This window comes from Leiobunum rupestre, chromosome 9, assembly GCF_980474605.1.
Source record: "Leiobunum rupestre chromosome 9, qqLeiRupe1.1.hap1, whole genome shotgun sequence".
Classification (NCBI taxonomy): Eukaryota; Metazoa; Arthropoda; class Arachnida; order Opiliones; family Sclerosomatidae; genus Leiobunum; species Leiobunum rupestre.
In genome coordinates, this window is record NC_143392.1 from 42,426,296 (window position 1) to 42,439,838 (window position 13,543).

At 33.5% G+C, this 13,543-nt stretch overlaps 1 protein-coding gene across 1 annotated transcript; it reads left to right on the forward strand.

Annotated features, from left to right (window-relative positions):
- Positions 1 to 10,198: 10,198 nt before the first annotated feature.
- Positions 10,199 to 12,390, forward strand: LOC149927904 (glutathione S-transferase 1-like). The gene is made up of 4 exons (XM_090158904.1): positions 10,199 to 10,457; positions 10,522 to 10,722; positions 11,131 to 11,298; positions 12,129 to 12,390. Exons 1-4 carry the CDS (start codon positions 10,317 to 10,319, stop codon positions 12,261 to 12,263), a joined length of 645 nt encoding a protein of 214 aa, XP_090015030.1. The 5' UTR covers positions 10,199 to 10,316; the 3' UTR covers positions 12,264 to 12,390.
- Positions 12,391 to 13,543: the final 1,153 nt, after the last annotated feature.

The window sequence follows — 13,543 nt, forward strand, 5'->3', positions numbered from 1 at the left end:
ATCACGAGTTCATCATTTCGATCACGATTTCATCATTTCAATCACGATTTCATCATTTCGATCACGATTTAATCATTTCAATCACAATTTAATCATTTAATATATTTAATCATTTTAATCCTTATTTAATCTATTGAATCATTTAATCCTTATTTAATATATTTAATCATTTTAGTTTTTATTTAATCTATTTAATAATTTTAATCCTCATTTAATCTATTTGATCTTGATTTAATCTTTAAACCATAATAATTATCAGCCTCAAATTCCTTTTTTTTTCTAAATTAAATTTTAGTAAGAGATCACTTTTAAAACTATACCTTTGATGTTTTAGCAGTTCTTATAAAACTGAGACTATTTAGGCTTATTTTCTAATCCCCTGACTGTTGAATCAGTTTTTAAAATTCCTGGAATTTTTAGGCCTATTTTCAACTTGTGGCAAAGCATGGCAGAGCTATTTGAGAATACTTTGAGGATCGTAAAAGGAATCCGACATTGGTGACTTCCAAAAAAATAACCAAAATGGGTCCCGTCAAAGATCCCAAAAAATAGATAAACATCCACAGTGGGGACATTCGTCTGAGGTCAAAAGAAAAGGTCGCCAAGGGGTGACGATCACCCGGGTTATTTTTACTTCTTACGAGCCTTTCAAATGGTCTAGATGCCCATGTGTTGGGGGGGGAAGGGAGCTGACCCCGAAAACGGGGTACCTTATCGAAGGATAACGTTAGAAATTCGGGTAGAGCCGCGTACCCTTTTGAAGAAAGGTCATTGGAATGTCTTGAAAGAACACCTTTATCCCCGGAGAAATATTTGCCTCTTTCCGAAACGGCAGATGTGCCCTCCGCAAATGTTATTTTTCCCATTTTAGTTCATTGCCATTTTCGTGAACTCCTTGTTAAGATCCAGTCGGTGCAAGCCACCGCGACTCTGCAGACCATGGTAAGCTTTTTTAATTGCCTCTAAACTATTATCCGCGATATTTAACAGACGGTGCAGGTGCGAGAAAACATAACTACCTTCGAGGGATTGATTATTTCATGATTTTATAATTAGCTATATTGTTTCAAAAGGAATTAAAAATCCTAAGTAATAAGAAAATATTCAAATAATATTTTAAAATTATTCGACTCGCGATATTCGAGATTACCAGACTTATTATTTCCAAATGTCAAATATTTCCATTTTATTTCTGTATTTTATTTTTTATTTCATGACATTTCCTGATATTTCTTCTGATATTTCTCAAATATTTATGATATTTATCAATATTTCCGATATTTGTGAATATTTATCAATTTTCCCCAATATTTATGAATATTTATCAATTTTTTCCAATATTTCTAATTATTTCCGATATTTTTTTATTATTTCTCGAGTTTACTTCGGATTACCAAAGATATTTTTCAAGTATTCCCGATATTTGTTAAATATTTACGATATTTCTCAAATGCTTCCAATATTTCTCAAATTTTTCCGATGTTTCTCAAATTTTTCCTATATTTCTTACACATTTCTAAATGTTTCAAATATTTCCGATATTTCTTACACATTTCTAAATGTTTCAAATATTACCGATATTTCTTACACATTTCTAAATGTTTCAAATATTACCGATATTTCTCAAATGTTTCCTATATTTTTTAAAAAAATTTTAAATATTTCTCAAATGTTTCTTATATTTTTTAATTTTTTTAAATATTTCTCAAATGTTTCATATATTTCTAAAAATTTTCCGATATTTCTTACACATTTCTAAATGTTTCAAATATTTCCGATATTTCTTACACATTTCTAAATATGTTTCAAATATTTCCGATATTTCTTAAACATTTCTAAATAGCTTTCAAATATTCCCGAAATTTTTTTACACATTTCTAAATATGTTACAAATATTTCGGATATTATTCAAACATTTCCGATATTTCTTACACATTACAAAATATGTTTAAAATATTTCAGATATTTCTTACACATTTCTAAATATGTTTCAAATATTTCCGATATTTCTTAAACATTTCTAAATCGCTTTCAAATATTTCCGATATTTTTTACACATTTCTAAATGTTTCAAATATTTCGGATATTTCTTACACATTTCAAAATATGTTTAAAATATTTCCGATATTTCTTACACATTTCTAAATATGTGTAAAATATTTCCGATATTTCTTAAACATTTCTAAATCGCTTTCAAACATTTCCGATATTTCTTAAACATTTCTAAATCGCTTTCAAACATTTCCGATATTTCCAATATTTCTCAATTTTTCTTAATATTTCCCAATATTTCTCAATATACCCAATTGTTCCCAATATTTCTGAAAATTTCCAAATTTTTCCCAATATTTCTCATGATTTCTGATATTTTTGTTATTTATCGAGAATACTTCGGATTTCCAAAGATTTATATTATTTCTTCAGATTTCACATTTCCTATATTTCTTAGGATTTAAAAAAAATATTATTTCGATTTCTCAATACCTTTACACCTGGATTATAATGGCTTAAAACAATTTAAAATTACGAAGCGGTGTAGAGTGGGGGGTACCTGCCGCAGGTGACTGTTAATAATACACGATTCCCCTTATACCGGTGAATATCAAAAGAAATTACACGTATTACATTAAAACAATTATTGGTATTGGAAATTTATCAAATTAAGGGTCTTAAAATAGGAATTACTAATTAATTTTTATCTCATCCCAAAAATTGTCTGTATAATTGTTTATTTATTATCCTATCGAGTATTATATTTAGAATGTATGTTTTTTTTCTATGAAGAAACCTATCTTCGTGTTGGCCATTTTGGGGGTATTTCTCACGCTGCCATTTCACGATCGAGTTGAATGTCAAGAGAGCACGAGGATCGTAAACCCCGACGTGGTTGATCAAGAAAATAGAACTGTCACCAAGAAACCCGAACCGAACAAAGATTTCTTATTCGATGAAGAAGAAGACCACGCTAACCAATCGACAACCATCAATCAACGGAAGAAACCGTTTCAACATGTCGAGGGCGAGAAAAATGATATACACAGCGAGGACCACAACGAAACTCGTCATGAAGATGATACTTATAATAACGAAACTCGTCATGAAGATGATACTTATAATAACGAAACTCGTCATGGAGAAAATACCAATTATAACGAATCGAGCCAAGGATATGATGCTTATCATAACGAAACCCTTCCCGACCAAAACATAATAGATAATAACGAAACCTTTCCCAACCAAAACATAATAGATAATAACGAAACCCGTCATGAAAACGAAACCTTTACCGACCAAAACATAATAGATAATAACGAAACCCGTCATGAAAACGAAACCTTTACCGACCAAAACATAATAGATAATAACGAAAACCGTCATGAAAACGAAACCTTTACCGACCCAAACATAATAGATAATAACGATACCCTTCATGAAAACGAAACCTTTCCCGACCAAAACATAATAGATAATAACGATACCCTTCATGAAAACGAAACCTTTCCCGACCAAAACATAATAGATAATAACGAAACTCGTCATGAAAACCAAACCTTTCCCGACCCAAACATAATATATAATAACGAAACCCATCACGCCGACCAAACCGACCGTAACGAAACCGATTTCGACGAATCTAACAATTCAACCGACACCAACGAAAATAAAGACAATAACGAAAAGAAAAAAGATGCAGACTGCGACAAAGACCAAAACAACAATTTCGTACCGATACCACCGTACGTGAACCCCTACCCTCCAGGGCCTTCGCCATATTACTACGACAATAATCCTTGGATATACACCGAAGAACAGTTCCATCCCAGTCCGTGGTTCCCGTACGGAGCGCCGGTACCGCAACCGGAAAGACCAACAATACAAGAACCATCGCCTCCTCCTATGGATGACCTTGACGGCCGAAGCGTTCCAATCACGGTCAACTTGGTTCCAGACATAAGCGGCTATTACGTGGTGTCGCGACAGCCCCAGCCTCAGCGGCACCGACGACCGCAACGTCCAATCTATGCCAATTCCGCCGTCTCGTCTATTCAATTACGTAGAAGACCGGCTGGTGAATCATCGCCCGGATATTACCAACCAACGGTAGTGGACGCTAACGGTTACGCTAGACCGGCCACGACCTCTCAACTAGCGCATCAACAAAGGGTTTACTACCACCACCAGCAGCCACATCAATCTCAACATCGAAATCACGCGCCAGTGAGCGCCAGGGACGATTATTGGACGCGTTTGTGGCCCGCTTTTTACAATCACCCCATCTTCAACTTGCGATTCCAAAGCTACCATCACTTGATTTCAATGATTTGAATGTACGTTAGCCTCGTGATCCCCGGGAAGAAAAACCACGCCCCTACGCTTTTAAAAGGGTAAACTTTCCCCTTTTTTCTCGGTAAGGGGGGGAGACACTCCGGCACGATCGCCTGTAGGCGGGGAATATCATCGATATATCATGAAAATCGAGGCTATAGTTGGGGATACATATTCTCTTTTAACCCGAATGAATATTTGTGTGAAGATAGTGTCCTGGTTTGTTTATACTTCTGGGAGGCCATTCCCGTTTCGTTCGCGTGCTATTGACCAAAAAAGCGGTTGAATTTTACGCTTTTCAAAACTTTAATCGGTATGCATCAACATTTCAATAGGAAGAAAATGTTAAAAATGTTGAGCTCCTAAATTTTTAAGCGTTGAGATTATTTCAGAAAAAATATTTTTTTACGGCAAATAATTCAAACTCAAGAAACATTTAAATTAATTTTGTAATTAATGGTTATTGAAATCGAGCTTGATATTTTTGAAATTTATGGAATTTTGTATTGGAATTTTTTTAAATACCTTTAGATTTATTTCTAGCATTTTGAGTGCTATTTTAAATTTCTAATTTCTGTGTAGCAAAACCTTAAATTTGGTGTATCTGGTATGATTTATATTATCCGGTTTTTTCGATTATTATTTTTGGATTCATTTTAAAGAGTTTGCTATGGTGACCTTTCTATATAAGGCCATTTTCCACTTGAAACATTTTTATTAATTAAATAAAAATTTCAAAACAATAATTTTTCAGAATTACCGAAGTTCATTGTCTTTTCAGGTTAGTTCCCCGACCTCAGAGTCATTTTCTAGATCATTTTCAAATTATTATTTTGTCGTAACTTTTCTTAAGATAGTTTTAATATTCCTAGACTTTTTCGAACACCTTTATAGTACGAAATATTGTTATCCCTGTTATCACATCTCAGTACGGTATTGCGAAATGCAAATTTGACCGAAATAAACTTACGACGTTTTAGATAATCTATAAACCATGTATTTTCTGATATGGATGTCTAATTTGTCACGAAAAGTTTCCATTCCCATCTCACTCCGTTTTCAACCATTATCAATATTGAACACTCGCAAAGCTGTACTGAAATCAACGTACGAATTTAATGGGAAGTTATCTAGAGATTACCGAACTTGAATAAAAGATAAACGACCCCACCAGACGAAAATGAAGGCGTTCTCCACAGAAATACATTCGTATCGCAAACGAAAGATAAATAATAGAAATGATATGCTCCAAATTAAGACTCTCGTATATTTGACCAAATTAACAACGCAATTATTTATATCAGGGTTGTCTGGTTTGAATAAAATTATTTTACCAAATGATTAATTCAAATGATTAAATAAAATAATGAAATCAACTGATTAAATCAAATGATTTAATAAAATTATTAAATCGAATGCTTAGATCGAATGAATAAATCAAATGATTAAATAAAATGATTAAATAAAATGATTAAATAAAATGATTAAATAAAATGATTATATAAAATGATTAAATAAAATGATTAAATAAAATCATTAAATAAAATGATTAAATAAAATGATTAAATAAAATGATTAAATAAATTGATTTAATAAAATGATACATAAAATGATTAAATAAAATGATTAAATAAATTGATTTAATAAAATGATAAATAAAATGATTAAATAAAATGATTAAATAAAATGATTAAATCAACTGATTAAATTAACTGATTAAATCGAATGCTTAAATCAAATTATTAAATCGAATGGTTAAATCAAATGATTAAATAGAATGGTTAATTCAAATGATTAAATCGAATGGTTAAATCAAATGATTAAATAGAATGGTTAAATCAAATAATTCGATTAATTAATTTTTTAAATCACTCACTATTTTTAAAATGCACAAAGGTAATTTCACTATAAAACCCAATTCCGAGCAAACTAAATTACGAGTAGGAATTAAATTTCATTAATGTTAATTTAAATTTTAGTTTATACTACCTATGCAGGCAAATTATTAAACAATTTGTCAAGATAAAGAGGCATAAACGGTTTCATAATTAGAAAAATTAAAACTAAATTAATTAATAAAAAGATCCGATATCAATCAAAACTTAATTTGAGCTTCACTTATAATGTATTTTAAATACTATTAAACATTTTCTTCTGATATTATACATTTATACATAATAATTTTTAAACTATATGGGTGATGCGCAGCTACATTGAAAGCTGAGTAAACCAAACAGGATCTGTAAATATTACGCCTCGGTAAATTTCGCAATTGTATTAGAACGAAAATAATGAAACATGTACTTATGGGGCTTAGCGCAAAGCACAAATGTCATTTTGACTCGGCGTACATTTCTAAAATTAAAAAACAAACTTAATTTCGAAGAATTTTACCAAATTTTATTGAACAAACGTAAACTTAACTTACAAGGAGACTACCGAGGTGGTTATCACCGATTTTGTTGAAACTCGGGGGTTAGGTAGACCTTATGGTAGTATGAAAATTAACGTCCATTAGAATCGGCGTCAAGCCTGTGAAGGTACGTGTTTCATTGCAACAGTTAGGAGCAACAAACCCCCCTCGATTAAATGTATTAAATCGTGTTAATCTCGATTAAATTGTTAGTCCAATTTAATCTTGATTGATTCTTATTAATCTTGATTATATCTTTCTAATCTTGATTTAATCTTTTTAATCTTGATTTAATCTTTTAAATCTTGATTTAATCTTTTAAATCTTGATTTAATCCTTTAAATCTTGATTTAATCTTTTAAATCTTGATTTAATCCTTTAAATCTTGATTTAATCTTTTAAATCTTGATTTAATCTTTTAAATCTTGATTTATTCTTTTAAATCTTGATTTAATCTTTTAAATCTTGATTTAATCTTTTAAATCTTGATTTAATCTTTTAAATCTTGATTTATTCTTTTAAATCTTGATTTATTCTTTTAAATCTTGATTTAATCTTTTAAATCTTGATTTATTCTTTTAAATCTTGAGTTATTCTTTTAAATCTTGATTTAATCTTTTAAATCTTGATTTATTCTTTTAAATCTTGATTTAATCAAAAGTTAATCCACTTAATAACGAAATCAGCTTTTAATCGTGATCAATCAATTAAATCAATTTAATCACGATCTTATTTCTTTTAAATCGCAATTTAATTACCTTAATCGCGATTTAATTAGCTTAATCGTGATTTAATCATCTTAATCGTGATTTCATCGTCTTAATCGTGATTTCATCGACTTTTTCACTAACTCGATTTAATAGTGATTTAATACTGATTTAATCGTTATTTAATCCATGTAATCATCTTAATCGAATTTAATCGAATAAGGTTGCAAACCTAATCATCAAAGTGAACTGCCCCTCGGTTTGTTGCTGCTACGTAACACCCAAGGTGGATTCTCCTATCATAAGTTTCCTATAAGTTTCTGGTAATAGTTAGTATATGATGTATTTTGTATTATATAGGTTCCAAATTGCATTTTGAAAAATTCAACGGTAGCCGGCGAAGGTACATATGTTTTAATCGAATAACAATAAGAGTATAATCAAATGAATACTTCTATCGTAAGATGTATATTATAAGCTTCTGGTACTACCTATACATTCTTTAGTTAATCTCCCCAGCATCATTACAAAAAGATATTATGTCAGGATGTAAATAAGAAGCGTGAAAAGATCAAAGCTAACTTCCTAGATGAGTCACTCGCAGTCACTCGCATTTTACACGTACAAGTCCCATCAAAATAAACATCAAACTACGCCAGAAACACACCCTGTATACAGGCCATCGTATTCTACACAAAAGCCAAAAAAATACCACATTCTTAAGAACCAAATATTTTTCCCGCGAGGGGGAAGGGAATCCATCAACGCGTGCAAGAATCATTATAAATCTTCGAGAATTTTCCGAGATCATGACGCCGGAATAAATATCAGTATCGGGGGATGAGTTTGCGTAATTTCATTGGTTAAAATGTATTGTAACGTCACGGCTTCGTCACCGCAAACGGGGAATGGCTCTAAAGGTTTCCCCGAACGAACGGGAAAATGGAAAAGCGTCTGGCGTAATTTCCTTTTAATTTCAGAAGAACCTTTCCCGTTGCTTTAGGGCTTGGGAAATTCTACGATGATGCTAACCTTAACGTATAATCAAAGCTATGTCAGAAGGTAAAGTACACTCTGTGAAGCCTGCATTGATAGTTCAGCTGATCAACGAAAGAACCAGACTAGGGGGGATTTTACATAATGCACCAGAATTTCTCTTAAACGAAGCTAATGCAATAAAACTAATGTGGTAGCTGTCGTTGAAAGTTAAATTAAGGAAAAATATACATACTTTTAATTTTCAAATAGGGCGTACGGATTTTTTAGTATTATCTATATTTTTTACATCTACTCTAGAATATTTAATTCTAATCATCAACTCAATAATTGATTTCTAAATAACCTAAAATGATCTGCTAACTTGGGTTACTGATTGTTTTCAACGTAACTATCGCCAGTTACTGGCTTACGGCCCAACTTTGCATATACCTAGTGGCTAAAAGTATAATTCCAATTTTTAAATAAATTTTTTAATGAGGATAGCCTAAGATAAAGGGATTAGATTTGCTTTATTTAGTTAAATAGGTAATAATTTAAAATCTGTTCAGAAAATATTTTCTATTTCAATCCTTAATTATTTTATAAAATTATTTGAAATTGGTGTTTTAATTCATATTACTGCCAATCTTTTTCGATACTTTTAGGGTCTTAGAGATTCTGTGTTTATATTATTTATTAGTTTCAACACTTCTAAGCACGTAACAGCTTCAGTGTCGGAGATTCAAATAAATCCGGTACACTTTCCAAGAAATCCAGTCTGGATTTTTTCAAAATCCGACAAGAAATCCAGAAATCCGACGCGAAATCTCAAAATCTGGCAAGAAATCCAAAAATCCGACGCGAAATCTCAAAATCTGGCAAGAAATCCAGAAATCCGACGCGAAATCTCAAAATCTGGCAAGAAATCCAAAAATCCGACGTGAAATCTCAAAATCTGGCAAGAAATCCCGAAATCCGGCAAGGAATCCAGAAATCCGAACGCGAAATATCAAAATCTGGCAAAAAATCCCGAAATCCGATGATAAATCGCCATATTCGACGAGAAATTCCGAAATCCGGGACAAAAGTAAATAAATCCGAAATCCAACAATACTTATTGGAATCCCGTACACATTTTTGGTGAATGTCCGACACCTCGGTTCTTACTCGCCTCTGCATACTTAATCTCTATTTCAGCCTTACTCTAACAATACAATGTGATGCTGAGGGTGTCCTTACCCCATCTAGTGGTAGAAAATGTACTAAAAATGAACAGGGTTCGCCCTTAATATCAAATGATATATCAGAATTTTGACGCGTGTCGAAGCAAAGTCCTTGAAAAGTTGAAATCGTTAGTTTCAGCACGGTGTGAAGCTAGTAAGTTATTGTACAACGGAACGGGCTTGTTTTTCTCGATAAAACTACAGTCAAGGCAATCTACTATTCTCAACGAAATCTGCCATGAAATGTAGAAATATTTAATACTTAGAGGCCCGGGACGGGTCATAAAGGGGGGGGGGAGGAGTGGAGTTGTAAGGGGGTAAGTGTAGACATGACGTGGAATGGCGGATAGCGATGCGGGGCAATAATTATCGAGGATTTGGCCCGGGGCCAGGATGCGTGAAACGGCAGAAAAAAGAAGGTGTGCTCGAACGAAAACCGCGTCACTGGAATAAAAAACTATCTAGACGTAATGGTCTGATAACAATCCGACTTTTTATCCCGGCTCGAAGCCGGCCGGCTCGCTTCCAACTGGTTTAATTTAAAAGGAGACGCGCTCGGTCCGCCAACGTCATTCGGCGTCCATCTTCCAAAGGATCTACATCGTCACGCTCACGCTGTTCGGACAAAACTCGAGATTCTCGATCCGCTGAAGTCGTCAATTATCAACCATGACTATCGACTTATACCAAATGGGAGCTAGTGCACCTTGCCGGGCGGTACTTATGACTGCCAAGCATTTGAAGATTCCCATTAACGTCAAGAACCTCGATTTGATGAAGGACGAGCATAAGACTCCCGAGTTTCTGGCGGTAGGTTACTATTAAATTATTCGTTAATATTTATGTTGATTTTTAATGAATGAATGCGATTCAGATCAACCCGGTTCATACCATCCCGACCATTGTGGATGACGGCTTCAGTCTGTGGGAGAGTCGTAGTATCATAACCTATTTGGCCAACAAATACGCTCCTGATAACGCCTTGTATCCCAAGGACCCCAAAGCCAGGGCTCAAGTTGACCGTGTTTTGAACTTCGACATTGGAAGTCTTTACAAATCTTTGGCTGATAATTTCGTAAGTATTTTTATATTTTTCAGCTTTATAGTTTTTTTAACAATTTTTAGAACATTTTATGCTTTATTGTATCTAATATTTTTTTTTAAATAAGGCTTAAAATTTCAGTAATGCTTCACTGTATCTTAATATTTTTTAAAATGTAGCCTTCAATTTTATTTCCATTATCTTTCATTACGAAGTATTTTTTAGTAATTTTGCTATTAATAAAAAATTTGTTAAAATTTTCTTTAAATTAAATATTTCTTTAAATACGTTTTAACCAAATTTAAAAAAATAGTCCTTCACCAATGTTTTTTCCCTTCTTTATTTATTTATTAATTAATTTTTATTCTTTAGTTCTGGCTCATTTTCTTTCTCTAATTACTAGAATTTAACTATTTTAATAGCAAAATGTTTTTGTTTCAGTATGGGCCGATGTTCTACGGCAAACCTAAGAACCCCGAACACGAGGAGGCTTTCAAGAATCAACTCAACGTGATTGAAACCGTGTACTTGAAGGATAACAAGTATTTGGCCGGAAACCACCTGACCTTAGCGGATTTGTCCGTGTTTTCAGCCCTGACCTTCGTCGAGGTTTGAACCATTTTATTTTGCTTCAACTAGAAATCTCTTATTTCAATTAAGAGGTTCCCTCGCTGCCATGGTGAAAAAAGTTACAGCCTCTAGCGTGGCGCCATCTAGGTATTAATTGCCGAATTATTATATAGCGAAGGTATGCTAGGCTTTGGAACTGTATTCTGCGAAATACTTATTCATCAACGAGTTCACAGATGGCGCTGCGTTATGACATAAATTTCGTCTATTGTAGCCGGAGTTTACAAACGATTGAGTCTCTAGTATAATGTTACCGACTAAGGCAGTGGTATCGGCCATTGAGTTGGGAATATTAATCTAGAGGTCCAATCAAAACGTCGGATATCAATATTTCGCGAAACAAGTTTTTTTTAAATAAGAATACTGTCGTCTGCTCCCAAATGACGAAAAATTTATAATTCTACCCGTGGCGCCGTCTATCTCTCAATGGTTCGTTCAAATAAGACGCGTTTTTCAGCAAAAAGATTTCTTTTTCAAAATTAATGGATGGCACCACGGGTCATATGATAATGTTTTATAGTCATTTTAGAGGAGACGGCACATTCGTAATTTTCAAAAACTTGTTTCGCGGGGAGCAGATTTGTTTCGATCTCTAGATTAATATTCCCAACTCAATGGTCTCGGCTGTTCTCGGTAATAGTTGTGGAAATATCTTACGCAAAGATCGTGGTTATTGGTTCCCATGGGAACTGTTCGTAAACATTAGGTCGAGCACGTCCCTCAATGGCGGGCGACAGTCTCTGATATAAGAGTCATTGACCCGAACTAAATCAGTATGGCGTTAAACGAATTCTTTTCTAATTATTTAGGTACTCGGGTTCGATCTCACGCAATACTCGAAACTCAGCGCTTGGTTGAAATCTTTGAAATCGGAATTGCCGTATCACGAAGAAGTCAACGAAGTGCCCCTCCGAGCTTTCAAGGAAGGATTCCTTAAAAAATAAATCTTTTTCAGAAGTACAATTATACACTTTCAATTATACACTTTTGAGAGCGTTTTTGTCTCTATATTTTAATTTAACATCTTCTACCACCAAAGAAATTAATAAAATATTTTTGTACATACAAAAATTTCTCAATTTATTTTCTTGATTATAAGCTGACTATGGTGACGCAAAAGCCTTTGGCTGGTAATTAACAAGGGTGATTAAACAACGACGGTACCTGGCACTACGTGTTAGGCTGTAGAGTGGTTTATCTACCTTCGATAGCGCTATTAGCTTACGAAAAGAATACGGGTGACCTAGTAAAATTGACGGTAGGCTGTAAATGATATGTGGTCGGTTATTACGTTTCACTGCGGACTGTTTACGGTTAATTTCACTTGATTGGGAAAGATAAAAATGACTCGGGGGGGGGGGGGGGAAAGAACTACGATTTTCTATCCAGTGCAAAATGGAACTATCATTTATCGATTGACAACAACTAAAAGCAGAAATTAATAATATAATAAGCACCCCGTATGTAAATGTCTAGCATAGAGCCACATATTTACGGCATTGTCCATGCGAGAAGAACATACGACGATAGGGCAGTAGCGACATCTAAAATATTATCTCGCTTGGTAGATAATTAAATACCGCACACAGCGCGTCTAGATCTCAAATTTGAAAATTAAATGCCTTCAGAAACACAACGCTTATTTCTAATAGCCAATTTTAGTTTCTGATGAATGATTTTGCAAAGATAAGTGTTAATTAGTGTTGGGCATTTTCGTCAAAGAGCCGCTCACGCTCACGTCTCTTTTGTAAAATTTTCGCTCATCTCTTTCCACTCTTTTTTGAGCGGTAAAATTGGCGCTTCTCTAATTTTTGTTTTGCGCTCTTTTAAAAAGATATTTTACCGCTCATTTACGCTCATAATAACAAATCCGCTCACAATGAAATGAGTGATAAAATTGTGAATAAGCATTGGCCACGGAGTTAAGGGCTCGCGGCGGAGATTTATCCCGCGTGGTTTGAGTTTAAAAACGTTCGCGCTCATTCTTAATGCACTTTGCGAAATTTATTTCAGAAATGCATAGTTGAGGACGTAGCCACTAGGAGGTGCATATTTTGAATACCTACCTTTTAATAACGGGTATGTGATCGTCAAAAATTTGGCCTTGACCTTTGCTTATGGGGACCTTATGATAGGCTTATGGTGATATTTGTAATCTCTCTTATTAGACCATTAAAACGAACCAATATTTATGGCGTGTATATGATAAAACATTATGTTAATA